General features: G+C 44.0%; 1 protein-coding gene across 11 annotated transcripts in view; it reads right to left on the reverse strand.

The window, feature by feature from the left end:
• Nucleotides 1-21,483, reverse strand: part of QTGAL (queuosine-tRNA galactosyltransferase) — a 98,177-nt gene that overhangs the window by 51,186 nt on the left and 25,508 nt on the right. For all 11 annotated transcript variants that reach the window (XR_013552170.2, XR_013552169.2, XR_013552168.2 and 8 more), the window contains one exon: nt 3,223-3,288. Coding sequence is in view for 8 of the 11 variants with exons in the window: in XM_078437962.2 (XP_078294088.1) it covers nt 3,223-3,288 (66 nt within the window). In the remaining 3 variants the exon portion in view is untranslated. The remainder of the gene's footprint in view (nt 1-3,222; nt 3,289-21,483) is intronic.

Below are 21,483 nucleotides of genomic sequence, written 5' to 3' on the forward strand. Positions count from 1 at the left end.
CCAGCAGTTTGGCTGGGAAAAAAGGTCAGAAAGTAAAGAAGGTTACTGGATGCAGAATGGAGGTAGCTGTCCAACCGCTCTGCCACATCAGGCTCCACACTGTCAGCAAGGAGCCTGCTTGGGATTCTCTCTCTCTCTCCCTCTCTGCCCCTCCCCCAGTCGCTCTTTCAAAATCAATAAACTTAAAAAAAAAAACACAAAAATCAGCCCCACAGCAACAACTCTGCTGATTTTGCTCTGGGGCAACAAGAGTATGGCATCCCGGTCTACACTCCACACAGGAGCAACCACTCCCGCCACTTAGCCTCTCCTTGTAGCTGGGATAGACACGCAGCAGGAGCAAGCAGCTTCTCCTGAACGTGGGAACACAACATCGAGTAAATTTATGAGGTTAACAAGGAAAACTCTAACCTAGAACTTTATAAAACCTATAAAAACGCAAACTAATGTTTTAATTAAGACAAAATGACAGTGTGCATTTTCCCCAAATTCCTTATGTGTCCCGAGACTTGGCAATCCATTTGCACCTATGCGTGAAGAACCACCCAAAACCATTCCATTAACGAAGCAAAATGTGTTTGATTTCTGCAGTATGGAGAACAAATCTCACTCTCTAAGTCATCAACACTGGTGACAAACTCTTCAGAAGTTTTAATGCAGAGCATATTTTAAACCCCTGCCACGTGAGCATCACTCTAAGAGATGTGGCATCTCAGGACGGCTGCCCGCCACGGCACAAGCACCTGCCATTAGCCTCACAGGATGCTTGCTGAGGGGCGAGGGATGAGTGCTGGGCCACCACCCCCAGGGGCTTTCAGAAGAAGCCGTAACCTGTCGACACTGTATGTCAGAGCATCTTTCTGACATCTGTTCATTTCCAGCTAGAAAGCATCAGAGATTCAAGAGTCTGTGTAAACTTTTAGCAAGCATCTCCTGGGGGCTGTGGTAGCTGATTGCTACGAAATCTGTATTTGTACATAGCCGTGGTTCTAACACTTGGCCGACCCCTGTCTCCTGTCAGGATCTGGTGAATGCTGCAGAGCCGTGTGCAAGCCCCACAGCACCTACGAAGGTGTGCCTTGCACACCCTGGCTTTCACGCCCTCAAACAATGCACTGTCTCCCACTTCCTTTGTGCTCTGGGGTCTGGCTCGGATGTAGGCAGCACTGGCCACAAGCAACCTCCCATCTGTCATGGTCCGTTTTGTGCCCACTTGGGAGCCTAACCCTACAGTTCCTCAAACATCACCTGTGTGCTGCCAGGAAGGGGTTTTGCAGCCGTGACTCAGACCTGCGAGCAGCTGACTTCCTGGAGGACATGGCTGGCCCCATTCAAGCAGGGAGCGGTCATGAGGAAGCTGTGGGTGCTGGCTCCCTGCCTGCCTGGTTTCACCAGCCAGTGACATCACACCCCTGCCGTCAGGACCCCAGGACGCACAGTGGCCCCCAAGACACTATGCCAGCCGAGAGGTCACTTCTCAATGAAGGAGTGCAACTGGGCACTTTCAAACCTCCCATGCATCCCACCTTCCGGAAGCTTCCAGCCTGAGGAGCACTGTAGTAGCTTCTCAAGATGCAGCTGAGGGGCCATTTTTTATCTTCTTCCAGGTATATTTCAAGGACATGTTTACATTAAAAATGTCATTTTAAGCAATGTAAGTGCAGTTACACTTCAGGGACTGAGGATCTTCAGCATCAAGCTGAGTGAGAGCCCCTTGAGGGGAGCATGCACACGTGTTTACAGGGCAGACCAGGTGCCTGCAGCCTAAGACCCTGAGTCACAGAGTCATGTGTGGGGCTGGGCAGCTAGAGACGGAAGCACAGGGTGCTGAATTTCTTTAGAAGCAGAAAGTCCGTGCACTGAATTCAAAGCTCCAAAACAAAGAACTGCTGGAAGAGAATTTATTCATCTGGATGCACAAAAGTTGTTCAAGCTCCTTGGAAAATTTTATCTTGTGCACTTTTGAGCCTCTCACAGTCCCTCACACTGTGCAGGTTTGCTGAGGATGGCTTGCTGAGCCCTGCCCTGCCCTACACACGGCCTGGGGATGGCCTGGGGACAGCCTGAGCCCTCCGGCACCCAGAGCCTATGAGAAATGCCGAGCTCAGGCCCCACGTGATGCCCAGAATCAGATCCCTGGGGGCTCGTCGTGTGCCCGTGATGCTGGAGAAGCTTCAGTGCAGGCGCCGATCCAGCACTGTGGCAGAGGGAGCAGAACCTGGAGTCGGGGGCAGGAGGGAGGCCGCCCACTGGGTAGACAGCACGGAAGCTGGTTTAAGCAGTCCTGCAGACCCTTCCGTTTGACGATTTCTAAAATCAGTGATCATCACAGTAATTCAGACATTTTCACTAAAACTTCGGCACAGACGTTTAAGCAGTGGGTGCTAGGGTCAGACGTAGGCTCTGGGATCAGCCACCAGGCTGGAGCTATACAGAGGCAAGTGCCCCTGGGTCTGTGATGCCCTTCAGGTCCACATGGGCAGGTGACACCTCCCCTACACGGGGCTTCCGGTCAGGAAATGAGGCCCTCACCCCACGAGTACCCAGGAAGACGGTCCTGGCTCATGGAGGACAACTGGGAAGCCCTTCTGAAGTTGAGAACTGTAGTCTGAGGACTTCTAGGTAGTAAGAATAACCCTGTAAGCTGCTGACACAGTGTGTGCTTTTACACATGGCGTCAGAAATGCTCATGAAAATAAAACCAAACCGAGAAGCCCTGTGTGCGCAGGAAAACAGCCTTGAGTGTCTAGAGATCTAAGAGCCACTGCTCATGCTCTGATGGGGCAGTCCTAGCCTAAAGAAGAGCCTTAATGCAAACAGCCGCGACATCACTTTCATCAGAGTGGACAACTCACAGACAGACGCAGGACTCACACTCGGGGACAAACACAGGGCTCACACATGTCGGAGACAGAGGTAGGACTCACACTCAGGGACAGGCAGAGGACTCACACTTAAGGACAGACACAAGACACACTCAGGGACAGACACCAGGTCTCACATTCAGGACAGATGCCAGGACTCACATTCAGGGACAGACGTCAGGATTCACACTCATCAGGGACAGATGCCAAGACTCATACACATCAGGGACACACGCCAGGACTCACCCGTGTTAGGGACAGACATCAGGACTCACACGTAAGGACAGATGCCAGGACTCACACGCACTGGGAACAGACACAGGACGCACATGCACCAGGGGCAGATGCCTAGACTTACACTTGTCGGGTGTTGGGCAGCAGCTTCCAGTTGCAGTCTCACCCTCTGAGGCATCATGACATCATCCTGAGGCAAAGAACACAGTTTAAACTCACATAACCCACAAACAAGAAAGAAACAGATAGAAAAGCCAACAGCAAAATGGGCAAGAGCCGGGAACAGGCAATGCAGATGCTACCCATGGGACCAGGAACCCTGTTAGTTGGCAGGGAGATGCTGGCAGTCCCCACGATGGCTCGCACACTGCCGTGTGCAAGTACTCCAGAGGGCACTTGGCCTCGTCCAGCAATCTGAGGATACACATCCCTAAGACACAGGCCCTGCACCACTGGGAAGGGGCATCTTGTATGCCTTTCTAGAAGTTGGACCAGCCCAACTTTCTAGAAGTTGGCCTAAAGAAATACTTGTAGAACAAATGAAATGTCTGCTCAAGACTGAATTATATTTTCGATTACTTCACTGGTTACAAAACGCTCACATATACTTTTTTTTTTTTTTTTTTAATTACAATCTTGTATAGTTGAAGGCAGGACAGCTAAAATTATCCCTGTTTTGTAGCCAACGAAAACAAGGCTTGGAAAGGCTATGTATTTCACCCAAGGTCTCACAGCAATTACATGCCAGGGTTAAAATTTGAACATGGGATTAACTGAGAAACCAATATTCACTAAAACCAAAACTGCCCAGAAATTCCTGTCTCTCAAGAACATTCTAAAGTAAGTTTCTACCACTTCCTGAACTAGAATCACCCCCAGGGTGTCTGAATAAAGTCAGCCCCTGCAAGTATACAGAATACTGAAGACAGCTAACACAACCACTGACAATTAGCTTAGAAATTCCAGGAGAAATGCAAGGAGCAAAGAAGTCCCAAAACCAAGCAACACGACAGGTACCCCATGATTTCAGAGCACACACTGGCCTGTAAGTCACAGAGAAGCTCCTTGTTCTCCCGAGACCATTTTGAAAGAAGAAAAACTTGCTGATGGGATGAATGAAAAGGTCTTTATTACACAAAAAAAGCCATGTGCTATTTTAATAAACAAGCTCAGATGTGTTTCTGCTGGTGGCCATGATCTGCACCACTTTTCATGTCCTGCAAAAGGCCCCGTTCTGGTCAAGGTCCACAGAGTTCACAGCTGGTGCCCAACACTAGGAGCTGGTTTTAACAAAAGTCAGCTGGTATTTGAGATGCAAAGGAGAGGAGCCTAAGGGGTGGATACACAGTCCTGACCCCACAGTGCACAGGAGGGAGGGCTCAGAAACCTCCACACATGTTTGCCTGAGAGTGTGCAAGGTCCCCAGACTGGCTGAAGTTCCACAATGATGCCCAGTTAAGAAACAACATTCTCAGCAGCCTAGGGCAAAGGATTTTGATGTATTATAAAAATAACATTAATTCAGAATGAAATGCTGTTTCCTTTCTGACCACAATAATATTAGGTAGAAACAAGCTCATCTAGTCAAAGAATTTTGTAGTTCAAAGAAACCTGGAGCTTCAAATTAAGTAGCTTCTGAGTGAGAATGGCCCCGGGAGAGTATGGCTATGGGCTCCTGGGGATGGCCAGGGCCATGGTCAGGCAAGAGATAGAGGCGGACAGAAGCCAAGGATGGGACGTGCTGCCTGCAAATCAAAGTTGCCACCAGCCACAAGAAGATCTCCCTCTACGGCAGAAAGCAAGGTCAATTTGTGTGTGTGTGTGTTTTTGTTAAGTGTCTTTATGCTTGGTTTTCAGACTCAAAGACAGAAGTTACGTGGTCATGTGCTCAGGAGGCTCCCCGAAGAAGGGGAGGAGACAGAGCAGACTGACTAACAGGTTGAAACCCTGCTTGCAAAGTACAGGGTCAAGGAATTATCAAATGTTAGCTACCTGTGTGTTTCTGCCAAACATTCTGACTTATGGAGAAATTTCCTGCTCATGGTTTGCAACTTGCTCATGTGTGCCAGGACAGGGTCCTGACCCCAGTCAAGAGGCCTCCAGGTTCCACCCGCAGAAATGACACACTAGCCTTTGGCACACAAATAATCCTGCTCTGTTCAGCTAAGAAAGCTGTGTAAATATCTTAAAAGTCTTAATAGCAATAGAGAGTTAACGAGAAGCACTCGGGGTACTGGGTCCAAATCCAGGCAGGGGTGTGAACAGGAAAACACCAGCATTTCTGCCCTGGAGGCATCAATGAGCCTAAGGAAAGTCTGAGAGGAGGGGAAAGTCTGAGAGGAGGGAACCGGGAGCCCAGGGCTGCTCAGTGTCAGGGAGGGAGTGGGTGCTGCTCACCCACAGCACTTGCCAGCTCAGGCCGCAGCTGCTGTCTCCCCAAGGCGACAGGGGCTCGAGGGACAATGGCCACAGGGCCCCAGGCACCCGGAGGAAGTGAGGGGGAGTCTCTGAGGGAGGACTCTCATCTGAGGCAAGGCCTCAGACTGCACAGGTGCTAAAACACAGCAGCCAGCACACGAGGGTCACCAGGCAGACAAAACAACACATGGTAAGACTCCCAGAAAGCAACCATTAAGAAAATAACTCAAAGAGTTAAAAATCAGTAATTTTAAGCAGTGCACTGGAAAATATCTGTTCAATAAAATAGGTGGAAGCAGCAAGGACAGAAGATGTGAACAAAAGAGACGTGAGGCCGAAAGTAAACGGGGAACGCATGAGCACACACAGCCAAATAAACAACAAATGTGAAAAAACTCAATTCTTTAACCAAAACTAAACACTGTCAGATTGGATTAAAACACACACACACACACACACACACACACACACACACACACAGAAAGAAGATCTACTGACGTGCTACTTGCAAGACACAGACATCAGGTTCCGACACAGAGCAACTAAACGTGGGAGGGCGGAAGATCCCACACAAACTGAAGCCAGAGAGACGGACAGACCTTCGGCGGATGCCTGGAGACGGGGAGGAGGCTACACGCGGACAGAGGGCCGCCATCAAAAAGAAGTAAAGGTCGTAAATGCACTTGCGTGCTGGCCACAGAGGAAGAAGAAATAAAAAGCACAGACCTGAAGAAAGAAAGGGACAACTCAACAGCAAAAGCTGGAAATTCAGACACTCACTGTGGGCACCGGACAGGACGGCTGGACAGGCCAGGCCACCCGCAGAGAGAAGGGAGGCAGTGCCATCAACCAGCACTCAACCCACCAGCGCAGGCTCGTCTACGCAGCAGGGACCACAAATGTGAAAGCATTAAGAGCATATGAAACCTGTTCTCTGACCACAGTGAAGTTAAGTCAGAAACCAAAAACAGGAGGGTATTTGGGAAATCTACTACCAATGTGTGGAAATGAACAATTTACTTCTGAACAGCCAACAGTTGCAGAAGAAATCACAATTAGAAAATATTCTGAGCTGAATGAAAACATGATATAGCAATACGGCAAAAGCCACACCTGTACCAACAAAGATTGATTTCTTAAGAAACAACAATAAAAAAGAGAAAACTAAACCAAAAGTAAGAAAAAAATAATAAAGATCAGAGCAGAAATAGAAGGAGACAGAGAAAAGAAAAGCAACAGAAACAATCAATTCAAACAATGATTGGTTCTTTGAAAACATCAAATTTAACAAACTTTTAGCTAGATTGGAGACCAACAAACTTTTTCTATAAAGGGCCAGAGAGTAAATATTCTAGTCTTTGTGGCCATATGTGGTTTCTGCCAATATTCTTGTTTTTTTTTGTTGTTGTTGTTTGTTATTTTGTTTTTATAACATTTTAAAAATAAAAAGACCATTTTTAGCTCAGAGACCATAAAAAACAGGCTGCCAGGGGTTTTGTCCTGTGAGCTGTCATCTGCTGACTCCTGAGCGAGACAGACCAAGAAAAAGAGAAGACACAAGTAAGTAAATTTAGGAATGAAAAGGAAGACAGCAAGGTTGGCCTCAGAGAAGTTAAGAGAACTACAGGAGAGTCCAAACCAACTGCTCACCAACAAAGCAGACAATTAGATGAAACGGATAATTCCCAGAAAGATATGGGTTTCTGAAACTGACTGAAGAAGAAAAATAAAATCTGAAGAGATCTATAAAAAGTAAAAAAAAAAAAAAAAAAAAAAAAAAAAAAAAAAAAAAAATTGGGCTAGTAGTTAAAAATCTCTCCCCACAAAAAATTAAAAATCTCATGGGGCACCTGGGTGGCTCAGTCGGTTAAGCATCCGACTTCGGCTCAGGTCATGGTCTCGCAGTCTGTGAGTTTGAGCCCCACGTTGGGCTCTGTGCTGACAGCTCAGAGCCTGGAGCCTGTTTTGGATTCTGTGTCTCCCTCTCTCTCTGACCCTCCCCCGTTCATGCTGTCTCTCCCTGTCTCAAAAATAAATATACGTTAAAAAAATAAATAAATAAATAAATAAATAAAAATCTCTCCCCACAACTCTCCAAGTTCAGATGGCATAAGCAGTAAATTCTACCAAACATTTAAAGAAGAAACAGGGGTGCCAGACTGGCTCAGTTGGTAAAGCACATGACTCTTGATCTCGGGATTGTGAGTTCAAGTCCCATGTTGGGTGCAGAGATTCCTTAAAAATAAAATCTTAGGGGCGCCTGGGTGGCTCAGTCGGTTGGGCATCCGACTTCAGCTCAGGTCACGATCTCGCGGTCCGTGAGTTCGAGCCCCGCGTCGGGCTCTGGGTTGATGGCTCAGAGCCTGGAGCCTACTTCGGATTCTGTGTCTCCCTCTCTCTCTGCCCCTCCCCCGTTCATGCTCTGTCTCTCTCTGTCTCAAAAATAAATAAACGTTTAAAAAAAAATAAAATCTTAAAAAAAAAAAAGAAGAAACAATATGTCACCTTCACCACAAAGCCTCCAGAAGTGGTAGAGGCAGGGATACATCTTACTCACTCCAAGTGGCTAAGTACTTCCCGGTACCAATGTTAGAGACAACTTAAGAAAACTACAGAGCAATATGACGCATGAACATAGATGAAAGAGTGCTTGACAAACTATTCGCAAACCAAATCGGCAACAAGTACAAAGGTTTATTCCAGACCAAATGGGATATCCCTGGGAATGCAAGGTCGCTTCACCATCTGAAAGTCAATTAATATCATACATTATGTTGACAAAAAAAGAACAATTGCTACCTGATGACCTCAATAAATGCAGAAAAAGGATTTCACAAAATCCAGTGGCCATTCAGGATAAAAATTCTCAACAACATAGGAATAGAAAGGAACTTCTTCATCTTGATAAAAGGCATCTACGAAAGCCCTACAGTTAATGTCTGTAAGGTGGGCAACGAAAGGTCTTCCCTGAGACTGGGAATGAGGGAAAACATCTGCCCTTGTGCCCAGAGCACCACATGAGCTTCTGGTCAGTGGGATCAGACAATAAAGGAAAGTAAAAGGCGCCCAGACTGGAAAGGAAGAGGTGAAATTGCCTCAGTTTGCAGACAGCATGAGTTTGTATTCAGAAAACCCTAAGGGATCCACAAAAAAACACTAAACTAACAAGTTCAGCAAGGTCACAGAATACAGGATCAGAACACAAAAATCAATTGTATTTCTGTTGACCACTTCCTTCACTGTGCAGAAACTTATTTTGATGAAGTCTCAAGAGTTTATTTTTGCTTTTGTTTCCCTTACCTCAGGAGACACGCCTAGAAAAATGTTGCTAGGGCTGAGGTCAAAGAGGTTGCTGCCTCTTTTCTCCTGGAGGATTTTTGTGAGTTCAGGTCTTACATTTAGGTCTTTAATCCACAAAACTAAAAGGCAACTGACTCAGAGGAGGAAGGTGGCAGCAGGGTAGGAGAACCCTGGGCACACCTCATCCCATGGACATAACTAGACCAAAATCACCCCAAATACCCCAGAAATCAACCTGAAGACTGACACAACCAAAGAGAGAAGAGACCACATCAGAGAAGGTTTACTGTGGGGAAATAAAGGCAAAAAAATATTTGCAAATGACACATCTGATAAAGGGTTAGTATGCAAAATCTATAAAGAACTTATAAAACTCAACACCCCCCATAATTAAAAATGGGCAGAAGACTGAATAGACCCTTTTCCAAGGAAGATGTCTAGATGGCAAACAGACACATGAAAAAAGATGGTCAACATCACTCATCATCAGAGAAATATAAATCCAAACCACACTGAGATACCACTCACACCTGTCAGAATGGCTAAAATTAACAACACAAGGAACAACAGGTGTTGGTGAGGATGTGGAGAAAGGGGAATCCTCTTACACTGTTGGTGGGAATGCAAACTGGTATAGCCACTGAGGAAAACAGTATGGAGATTCCTCAAAAAGTTAAAAATAGAACTACCCTACGATCCAGCAATTGCACTACTGGAAATTTACCTAAAGAATGCAAAAACACTATCAAAGGGATACATGCATCCTGATGTTTATATCAGCATTATTTACAATAGCCAAATTACAGAAGTAGCCCACGTGTCCATCATCTGATTAATGGATAAAGGTGTAAGACCTATATATATTACACAATATTACTTTGCTATAAAGAGGAATGAAATCTTTCAATTTGCAAGGACATGGATGGAGCTTGAGTATAGTATGCTAAGCAAAATAAGTCAGTCAGAGAAAGACACATACCAGATGGTTTCATTCACATGTGGAATTTAAGAAACAAATGAGAAAGGCAAAAAAAACAAAAAAAAAAAAAATAACAACAAAAAAAAACGAGAGAGAGAGAGAGAGAGAGAGAGAGAAACAAACCAAGAAACAGACTCTTCACTATAGAGAACACACTAATGGTCATCAGAAGGGAGGGGAGGCAGTGAAGTAGGTGATGGGGATTAAGGGGCACACTTGCTGTGATGAAACAACATAAAATGATAAAAAATAAATACAATTTACAGTTCAAAAATTCAATTGTATTTCTATACACTAGCATCAAATAATCTGAAATAAAATAATACATTCATAATCGCATCAAAGAATAAAACCATTAGACATACATTTAACAAAAGAAGTGCCAAGACTTGTACAGTGGAAATCAGAAAACATTGCTGAAACAAGTGAATGATCTAAATGAACAGAAGAGACATCATGCATTAGTGGATCAGAAGACTCAATATTACAAAACAGTTCTCCCCAAATTGACCTATGGATTCACTACAATACATACCAAAACCTCTACTTGTGTCTTTATGGAAACTGGCAGGCTGATCCTGAAATTCCCATGGAGAAGTAAAGACCCAGAATGGCGATGGCAGTCTTGACAAAAGAAGAAACATGATGGAGATCTTATGCTTTCTGATTCAAAACTCACAGCCACAGAGCTACCACCTGGCCCGGGGATGTGTGCAGACCCACACAGGCAGAGCCACAAGCAGAGGAATGGCCCAGGCAAGGCAAAGGCTGGGGCCCTGGTACTAGAAGGGAAAAATGAACATCAATCCCCACCATACACAAAAGGAATTCAAAGGAGACCACAGACCTAAATGTGAGAGCTAAAACTGGAAACTCAGAAAAATCTTGGTGACCCTGAGTTAAGCAAAGAATCCTTACATCTGACAACAAAGCACAAGTGATAGAAAGAAAACTCTGACCAACAGGCTTCATCAAAATTTCAAATTTGTGTGCAGAATAACCAGAAGGTGAAAAGACTTGGAGGAAATATCTGCGCTGATGCAGGGGGTCTTCCAGCCCAAGGGGCAGGCCCTGAGGGGTTGTTGGGGGATATAGTCCAGATGGAGGCACAGTGGCAGGAGCCCTTCCTCTGCCTGGGGCATCTACTCTTTCTTCAGCTTTGGAAGAGAACGTCCCTAGCTTTATTAAGGACAGGTATGACAACAATCTACAGCAAACAGCATACTTAACAGTGAAAGGGTTCAGTGCACTCTCTGAGATTGCAAAGGAGACGAAAACGCCATTGTCATGACTTCTAGTTAACAATTTACTAGACTAACAGTTGTAAACATTTATGCTCCAAGCGTGGAAGCACCCAAATATATGTCAATTAATCACAAACACAAAGAAACTCATTGAAAACAATACCATAACAGTAGGGGACTTCAACACCCCACTTACAGCAACGGACAGATCATCTAAACAGAAAATCAACAAGGAAACAATGGCTCTGAATGACAACTGGACTGGATGGACTTAACAGATACATATAGAACATTTCATTCTCAAGCAGCAGAGTACACATTCTTCTCGAGCGCACATGGAACATTCTCCATAACAGATCACAAACTGGGACATAAATCAGCCCTCAACAAGTAAAAAAAGATCAAGATCTTGCTATGCATATTTTCAGACCACAACGCTATGAAACTCGAAAGCAACCACAAGAAAAAATTTAGAAAGGTAACAAATACTTGGAGACTAAGAACATCCTACTAAAGAATGAATGGGCTAACCAAGAAGTTAAGGAGGAAATTAAAAACTACATGGAAGCCAATGAAAATGATAACACCACAACCCAAAACCTCTGGGATGCAGCAAAGGCAGTCATAAGAGGGAAGTATACAGCAATCCAGGCCTTCCTAAAGAAGGAAGAAAGGTCTCAGATGCACAACCTAACCTTACACCTTAAAGAGCTGGAAAAAGAACAGCAAATAAAACCCCAAACCAGCAGAAGACAGGAAATAATAAATATTAGAGCAGAAATCAATGGGATTGAAACAACAACAACAAAAAAACCCAGTAGAACAGATCAATGAAACCAGGAGCTGGTTCTTTGAAAGAATTAACAAAATCAATAAACCACTAGCCAGTTTTATCAAAAAGAAAAAGGAGGGGCGCCTGGGTGGCGCAGTCGGTTAAGCGTCCGACTTCAGCCAGGTCACGATCTCACGGTCCGTGAGTTCGAGCCCCGCGTCAGGCTCTGGGCCGATGGCTCAGAGCCTGGAGCCTGTTTCCGATTCTGTGTCTCCCTCTCTCTCTGTCCCTCCCCCGTTCATGCTCTGTCTCTCTCTGTCCCACAAATAAATAAAAAAACGTTGAAAAAAAAAAAAAAAAAAAAAAAAAAAAAGAAAAAGGAAAGGACCCAAATAAATAAAATCAAGAATGAAAGAGGAGAGATCAAAACGAACACAGCAGAAATAAACACAATAAGAGAATATTATGAGCAATTAATATGCCAATAAAATGGGCAATATGGAAAAAAAGGACAAATTCCTAGAAACATATAAACTACCGAAACTGAAACAGGAAGAAATAGAAAATTTGAACAGACCCATAACCAGTAAAGAAATTGAATCACTAATCAAAAATCTCCCAACAAACAAGAGTCCAGGGCCAGAAGGCTTTCCAGGAGAATTCTACCAAACATTTAAAGAAGAGTTAACACCTATTCTCTTGAAGCTGTTCCAAAAAATAGAAATGGAAAGAAAACTTCCAAACTCATTCTATGAAGTCAGCATTACCTTGATTCCAAAAGCAGACAAAGACCCCACTAAAAAGGAGAACTATAGACCAATTTCCCTGATGAACATGGATGCAAAAATCCTCAACAATATACTAGCCAACTGGATCCAACAATACATTAAAAGAATTATTCACTACAACCAAGTGAGATTATACCTAGATGCAGGACTGGTTCAATATCCACAAAACAATCAATGTGACTTATCACATCAATAAAATAAAGGACAAGAACCACATGATCCTCTCAATAGATGCAGAGAAAACATTTGACAAAATACAGCATCCTTTCTTGATAAAAATACTCATGAAAGTAGGGATAGAAGGATCATACCGCAAGATCATAAAAGCCATATATGAAAGACCCAATGCTAATATCATCCTCAATGGGGAAAAACTGAGAGCTTTCCCCCTAAGGTCAGGAACAAGACAGGGATGTGCACTCTCACCACTGTTAATCAACAACAGTACTGGAAGTCTTAGCCTCAGCAATCAGACAACACAAAGAAATAAAAGGCATCCAAATCGGCCAGGAGGAGGTCAAACTTTCACTCTTTGCAGACGACATGATACTCTATATGGAAAACCCAAAAGATTCCACCAAAAGACCACTAGAACTGATCCACGAATTCAGTAAAGTTGCAGGATATAAAATCAATGCACAAAAACCAGTTGCATTCCTTTACGTCAATAATTAAGCAGCAGAAAGAGAAATCAAGGAATCGATCCCATTTACAATTGCACCAAAAACCACAAAATACCTAGGAATAAACCTGACCGAAGAGGTGAAAAATCTGTACACTGAAAACTATAGAAAGCTTATGAAAGAAATTGAAGAAGACACAAAAAAATGGAAAATTATTCCATGCTCATGGATAGGAAGAACAAATATTGTTAAAATGTCGATACTCCCCAAAGCAATCTACATGTTCAATGCAATCCCTATCAAAATAATACCAGCATTCTTCACAGAGCTAGAACAAACAATCCCACACCACAATGTGTATGGAACCAGAAAAGACACTGAATAGCCAAAGCAATCCTGAAAAAGAAAACCAAAGCTGGAGGCATCACAATCCCGGACTTCAAGATATATTACAAAGCTATAATCATCAAGACAGCATGGTACTGGCACAAAAACAGACACTCAGATCAATGGAACAGAATAGACCAGAAATGGACCCACAAACGTATGGCCAACTAATCTTTGACAAGGCAGGAAAGAATATCCAATGGAATAAAGATAATCTCTTCAGCAAGTGGTGCTGGGAAAACTGGACAGCGACATGCAGAAGAATGAACCCGGACTACTTTCTTACACCATACTCAAAAATAAACTCAAAAGGGGTGAAAGACCTAAATGTAGGACAGGAAGCCATCAAAATCCTAGAGGAGAAAGCAGGCAAAAACCTCTTTGATCTCGGCCGCAGCAATTTCTTGCTCAACATGTCTCTGGAGACAAGGGAAACAAAAGCAAAAATGTGCTATTGGGACCTCATCAAAATAAAAAGCTTCTGCACAGCGAAGGAAACAATCAGCAAAACTAAAAGGCAACCAACAGGATGGGAGAAGATATTTGAAACAACATTATCAGATAAAGGGTTAATATCCAAAATCTATAAAGAACTTTATCACAAACCCAACACCCAAAAAACAAATATTCCAGGGAAGAAATGGGAAAAAGACAGGAATAGACACTTCTCCAAAGAAGACATCCAGATGGTTAACAGACACATGAAAAAATGTTCAACATCACTCATCATCAGGGAAATACAAACTAAAACCACAATGAGATACCACCTCACACCTGTCAGAATGGCTAAAATTAACAACTCAGGCAACAACAGATGTTGGTGAGGATGTGGAGAAAGAGGATCTCTTTTGCACTGCTGGTGGGATTGCAAACTGGTGCAGCCACTCTGGAAAACAGTACGGACGTTCCTCAAAAAATTAAAAATAGAACTACCCTATAACCCAGCAATTGCACTAGTAGGTATTTATCCAAGGGATACAGGTGTACTGTTTTGAAGGGGCACATGCACCCCAATGTTTATAATAGTGCTATCGACAATAACCAAAGTATAGAAAAAGCCCAAATATCCATCGATGGAGGAATGGATAAAGAAGATGTGGTACACACACACACACACACACACACACACACACACACACACAATGGAGTATTACTTGGGAATCAAAAAGAATGAAATCTTGCCATTTGCAACTATGTGGATGGAACTAGAGGGTATTATGCTAAGAGACATTAGTATGTGAGAGAAAGGCAAGTATCATATGACTTCACTCATGTGAGGAATTTAATATACAAAACAGATTAACATAAGGGAAGGGAAGCAAAAATAATATAAAAACAGGGAGGGGGACAAAACATAAACTCTTAAATATAGAGACCAGAGGATTGCTGGAGGGGTTGTGGGAGGGGGGATGGGCTAAATGGGGAAGGTAGATTAAGGAAGACACTTGTTGGGATGAGCACTGGGTGTTACACGTAAGGGATGAATCACTGGAATCTACTCCTGAAATCATTGTTGCACCATATGGTAACTAACTTGGATGTAAATTAAAAATTTACTAGAGACTCAAGTTAAGAAAAATAAATAAGGGGCGCCTGGGTGGCTCAGTCGGTTAAGTATCTGACTTTGGCTCAGGTCATGATCTCACAGTCCGTGAGTTTGAGCCCCGTGTTGGGCTCTGTGCTGGCAGCTCAGAGCCTGGAGCCTGCTTCAGATTCTGTGTCTCCCTCTCTCTCTGCCCCTCCCCCACTCACACTCTGTCTCTCAAAAATGAATAAACGTTAAAAAAAATTTTTTTTTAAAGAAAAGAAAGAAAAATAAATAAAAGGCACAAAGCTTAGAGGGGCGCCTGGGTGGCTCAGTCGGTTGAGTGACTCTTGATTTCGGCTCAGGTCATGGTCCCAGGGTCATGGGACTGAGCCCTGCATCAGGTTCTGCAGTGAGTGTGGAACCTGCTTGGGATTCTCTCACTCTCCCACTGCTCCTCTCCCCTGCTAGCACTCTGTCTTAAAAAGAAAAAAATAAGGGGCGCCTGGGTGGCTCAGTCAGTTAAGTGTCCGACTTCGGCTCAGGTCATGATCTCATGGTTTGTGAGTTTGAGCTCTGCATTGGGCCCTGTGCTGACAGCTCAGAGCTTAGAGCTTGCTTCAGATTCTGTGTCTTCCTCTCTCTCTGCCCCTCCTCTGCTCATGCTCTGTCTCTCTTTCTCTCAAAAATGAATAAACATTAATAAAATTAAAAATAAAATAAAATAAAAAGCACAAGGCTTAGAAAGAAGAAAAATGTATACATAAACAACCCAAATAATCAACAGAGAAACATTGGAATTAAAAGTAAATTTAGAAAGGTTTCGGAGTACAAGATTGATACGCAAAATTAAATTACTTTCTCTCTATATATAAAAATTAATTTCTCTAGATCTACAAAATGCTCTAAATGATGCCACTTACAATATCAGAAAACATTAAATTATTCTCCTATATTGTTGGTGAGAATGTAAGGTGGTGCAGCTCCTCTAAAAACCAGTCTGGCAATTCCTCAAAATGTTAAACATGGAGCAACACAGCACTCCTGGGTTTATACCCATGAGAACTGAACATATCTGTCCACACAGGAACTGGTACAGGAATGTTCATGACTGCGTTATGCATAATAGACAAAAGGTGGAAACAACCCAAATGCCATCAGAAGGTAAAGGTGGTCCATGCATACAGTGGACCATGACCCTATAACAGGAAGAAATGAAGCTCTGACTCTGGTTGCAATGTGATGGAAAAGCACAGGAAGCTGGTCACAGAGACCAAACTGTGTTCGTTCCACTTGTAGGAACTGTCCACAACAGGCAAGCCACAGAGATAGAAAGGGAGCCAGTGGTGCCCGGTTGGGAGCTGGGGGTGGGGAGCAGGAGCTAATGGGGGTGTGTGTCCCGTGGTGATGACCGCACAACACTGTGAACACACCAAACCCACCAAACTGTACACTTTAAGTGGGTGGATTTTATATGAATTATAGTTCAGTAAGCTGAAAAAAATGTTTTTAAAAAAGCAAATACCAAGCAATTAATTTAACAAAGGATTGAAGCCATGCACGGCTACTGAGGTAAGTAAAAGAATGGACATATGTTCACTGTTAGGAAACCGAAATACCATAAAGAAGTCGGTCCTCCCATAACTGATCTATGGATTCAACATAATTCCAATCAAAATCCTCACTGGAGATGCTTTGAAAATTAATAAATGACTCTAATATTTATATAAAAATGCAAAAAGATTTAGAAAAAAATAGCTAGAAGTACTGAAGTAGATGAATAAGGGGGCTTACAGAATCAAACCACACTGTGTTTGTTCTCTAAAGCTGCAATGTGGCAAAGGACAGACCAATAGCCTGACTGGACAGAACACAGAGGCCAGAAACAGGCCCTACACACGTCCACACTGGACAGCTGCTGAGCAAGGACCTTCCTTTCAATGAACAATGCTACACCCACTGGAAATCCCTACGAGAAAGAGTCATTCAGGACCTCTACCCACATGCAAACAGAAGTGATTTCTAGATCAGCTGTAGATCAGAATGGGAAAAGTAACAAATAAAATTTCTAGAGAATGATATAGAAAAATATCTTCATGAGTGAGGTAAACAAAAATTTCACAACTGGGGGGGAAAAGCACTAACAATAAGGAAAAAATTGGTGAACTGGACTGCAGTAAATTAGAAACTTCTATTCATCTAAAACTCTACTAAAAGAATAAAAGATAAAGCCACACAGTGGGGGGAGCTATTTGTAATTCATAAGTTCAACAAAGGACTTGTATCCGACACATCTGAATAACTCCTATTGAAGAAAAAAGAGGCAACATCATAAAAAATGGGCAAGAGACATGAGCAGGCTGTACACGAAGAAAATATCCAAATATCTACCTGCAACTTTGTCAGCCATCAGGGAAATGAATTTAAAACCACAAACAGGTACTGCCATGTGATGACCAGATGACTCAAGTGAAGAAGACAAGTCACAGGAATGGTTGGGAGGAGACAGGCCAGGTAGCACACCCTCATACCACTGGACAAGTGCCTGCTGCAGGTGAGCACAGCACTGCGGGCACGCCAGTCCCTCCCCACGTGTGTGACCAGCAGATGTACAGTGGCCATGTGCCAAAAGAGATGTACAAGCATTTCCTGGCAACATCACTCAAACACCCAAATGTCCAGCTAGCAGAAGGGTGGAGGTGGCCTCGCCATACATTGTACTATCACACAGCAATGAAAGGTAGTGAAATGCTGCTACACAAAAACCAGCATTAATCTCCAAAATGTAATGTTGGGCAAGATAAGCCAGACAAAAAGACGACATAAGGAATTACATAAAGGTCAAAATAAGACAAAACTAACTTTGGGTGTGGAGAAGAGGATGGGATTTCTGACAAGGAGCAAGAGGGCGTGTGGGACTTTGGCAATGCTCCAGCCCTGCACCTGCAGATGACTACGCAGGACGGCACAGTTTCCTATAACTCAGCGAGCTGCATACTTACGACCTGCGCCCTGAACTATGTATGTGTTGAACTTCAATAAAAATGAACAAGAGCAATTCCAAGTGAAGTTTAGATCAGAATATAAAAGGCAAAAAAGAAATAACGCATCTGGAACTAAGAGAATAACTTCAGCGCCTAAGAGTAGGAAAAAAATACCTCAAGAAGAAGGCATGAAGGACTGACTGTAAAGGAAAAGATTACTACATTGACCTGCCTTAAAATTAAGAACTCTATTCATCACTAGGTAGCTTTCAGAGAGCGAAAAGGCAAGCTATAGAGTGAGATAAGCTGGATCCAAAAAACTATAAATGACACCACTTATAAAAGTTCAGAAAAAGGCAGGACTATCACCTCAGAAAACAGGAGCGTATTTAACTTTGGGGGGAATAAGGAAGGTAATCAGGTAGAAGCAAGAAGGGGCTTCCAGCGTGGCTACACAAATACCTGCTGTATGAAACTCGCTGAGCTGTACATTCACATCTGGTGCTCTTCTCTGCATGCGTTTTTCTTCGTAGTGTAAGTGATGACACAAACACAAGAGTTTTGAGCAGAACCACTTCTGTAGGACTCTGCCCCAGAGTCCTAGCCATTACACCGAGCCAAGAACAGGGGATAAAGGCTCACAGTCAGACAGAAACACGTAAAAGTCTGTTCGTCACTTCACAGTGAATTCTTAATTAAAAAACAAACAAACAAAAAACGTACTATAACTAACAAGGTAATTTAGCACATTACAGCGATAAAACTGGGGGATTCACTTTTCATACTAATTTCTGATAGTACCAAAAGCCATAAAATACTTAGTGATGTATTTTGTTAAGATAAAAGACCTGTAACCTGAAAACTATAAAACATTTCTGAAAACTGTAAGAAGGCCTAAATAAATGGAGAGATGTACCATGCTTATGGATTAGAACATTCAGGATCAGTAAGACCCCAAAATGGATCTACAAATTCAATGCACTTCCAATAAAAGTCCAAGCAGACTTGACAGCAGATTCTAAATGTTTGCAGACATTCAAAAGACCTAAAAACAAACAAACAAACAACTTTGAAAAGGAAGAACACAGCTGGAAGATTTAACCATACCTGATTTTTTTCAGCATGACTATGCCACATGAACGAAGGCAGCGTGAAGGAGAACATGAGCACAGAGACACGGGACCCATGCTGTGTCTGCCACTCGGCCTTCAACAGAGATGCCAAGCCCAGGTGCTGGGACTGGGTTAGGGGAGGGAGACTGTCACCGCAATCCCTCCTTCACAACACACTGAGATTAACCCAAAATAGGTAACACACTTACGTGTAAAAGACAAAATAATAAAACCTCTAGGAAAAAACAGGGAGACAGTCTTGGTGTAGATAAAGGTTTCTTATTTTCTTAGAAGGGACACACAAACATAAATCTTGATGGGAAAAACTGATGAAATGGACTTAATCACAATGAACAACTTCTCTTCATTAAAACACTTTTAAGAAATGAAAACAAAGGCAAGCCATGTACTGGGAGAAAGAATCTGTATCTTAAAACTCAAGACCAAGACAAACGACTTAATAAAAAAGTCAAAAGACTTGGAAGACACTTCACACAGGAAGAGACATGTGTGATCAGTCAGCACCCAAATGAAGACTCAGTCAGCACCCAAATGAAGACACAGCAAGCACATTTAGTCACCAGGAAGATGCAATCTAAACCTACAAGGAGACATTCCCACAGGCATGCCACAGGGCTCAAATCACAAAGACAGACAACTCTAAGTGTTGGGTAAGAACTCGGGACAACTGGAGCTCTCTTAAATCGCCGGGACTGTAAAATGGTTCATCCTTCTGGAAAATAGTTCTAAAGTTTCTCACAAAGGCAAACGTGTGTGTTTACATCACCCACCAGCTCTGTCCCTAAACGTTGATCAGGAGAAACGACGTACGTGTCCACGGTAAGACCCGCACAAACTTCCATGGTGTCTGTACTCAAGGTAGGCAAACACTGTCCCCCGACGGGCACCTACAGGAGGTGCACCCTGGAACATGCAGCTTGGCAGCAAAAAAGCCTGACTCGCTGATGTCAGCAACAACACAGACGAATTTCAGCGTATGCTGAGCAAAAACGGCCAACCACAAGAGCACATTCTGTATGATTCCATTTCTATGAGGTTCTAGAACAGGAAAAAACCCTCAGGGGTGGAAAGAACAGATGACTCCATAGTTACATGACTAATCTAAAGAAATCCCATTGGTAGCTGCTTCCAGGGGCCGGGCACGAGTGTGAAGCAGCACAAGGAAATGGTAGCCTGGACTGAGGCGGTCCTCACACGGTGCAGACGTTTGTCAGACCCATTGAATGTGCACTTTAAATGGGTGTATTTTATTATATAGAAGGAATAATCCAGTCAGGTTGATTTTAAATATGTCTCTAATCAATCACACCCACTATTTAGGAAGAAAGTTTAAGCTGAGTTCACTCCATGGTGCTTTCTAAAATCATCATCATAGTTCTGGGTTTATTGCACAGGTGCCACGGCGACACCAGAAATGTTCCGGAGAACCACCATCTCCCCAATGCACGGATTTTACTGCTCTGAGTTTCCAGCCCCCACCCGTGTGCATACACAACTTTTCTATAGCCATAATTGTAGCAGAAGCACACACAAAAGACATTTAGGGTCACACATGCAGATTCACTGAATACACACATGTTCAAATTGTGTGGCCCCTCCACTGACAGAACCTGGACTGTGTGGCCAGTGCCCCAGCCCTGGCTCCCTGCTCCTCTGAGAAAGGAAACCCCTTTAACTGAGAGAGAAGAAAAGAATTCCTCCGATGAGCAAGAGACTCAGCGGGAGGGAGGAGGAGCACAGGGGAGTCCAGGCTGCAGGGGCAGGATGGGGGACTGCCCAGGGCTCACGCAGCTGAGAGCAGAGGCCCCTTGCCTTGCACCCCCTGCCCGCTGGTTCCCGAGCCAGCAGGTCTCCGGGGCAGAGTCCCCGCGTGCACCCCTGCCAGCTCCGTCACAGCGGCCCCTCTTGTCTGCCAGGCCAGCGTGACCGTAGGAACCAGCAGGGGTACGTGGCACAGAGGGACAGAGAGGGCAGGGAGCGGAGAAGTCACTGCCACTGGAGTGGGACAGGAGGTGCGCCACCTTCTCCTTCTCGGGTGGAGGCCACCGGGGCTGGCTGGCTGCGGAAGGAAGTGTCTGGAAGCCTGTGAGGGCAGACAGAGTCTGCCTGCGGGGCCTGGGGTCTTTTCGTTCGCAGCGGTCCCAACCCACGTTTGCAGCAAGCTCTCCCCCTGGCCGGCGGGGTTTCAGGACCGGCGCTCGAGGGAGCAGCTGGGCAAACACCCGGGTCCTC

Source organism: Panthera onca, chromosome E1 (genome assembly GCF_046562875.1).
Source record: "Panthera onca isolate mPanOnc1 chromosome E1, mPanOnc1 haplotype 2, whole genome shotgun sequence".
Classification (NCBI taxonomy): Eukaryota; Metazoa; Chordata; class Mammalia; order Carnivora; family Felidae; genus Panthera; species Panthera onca.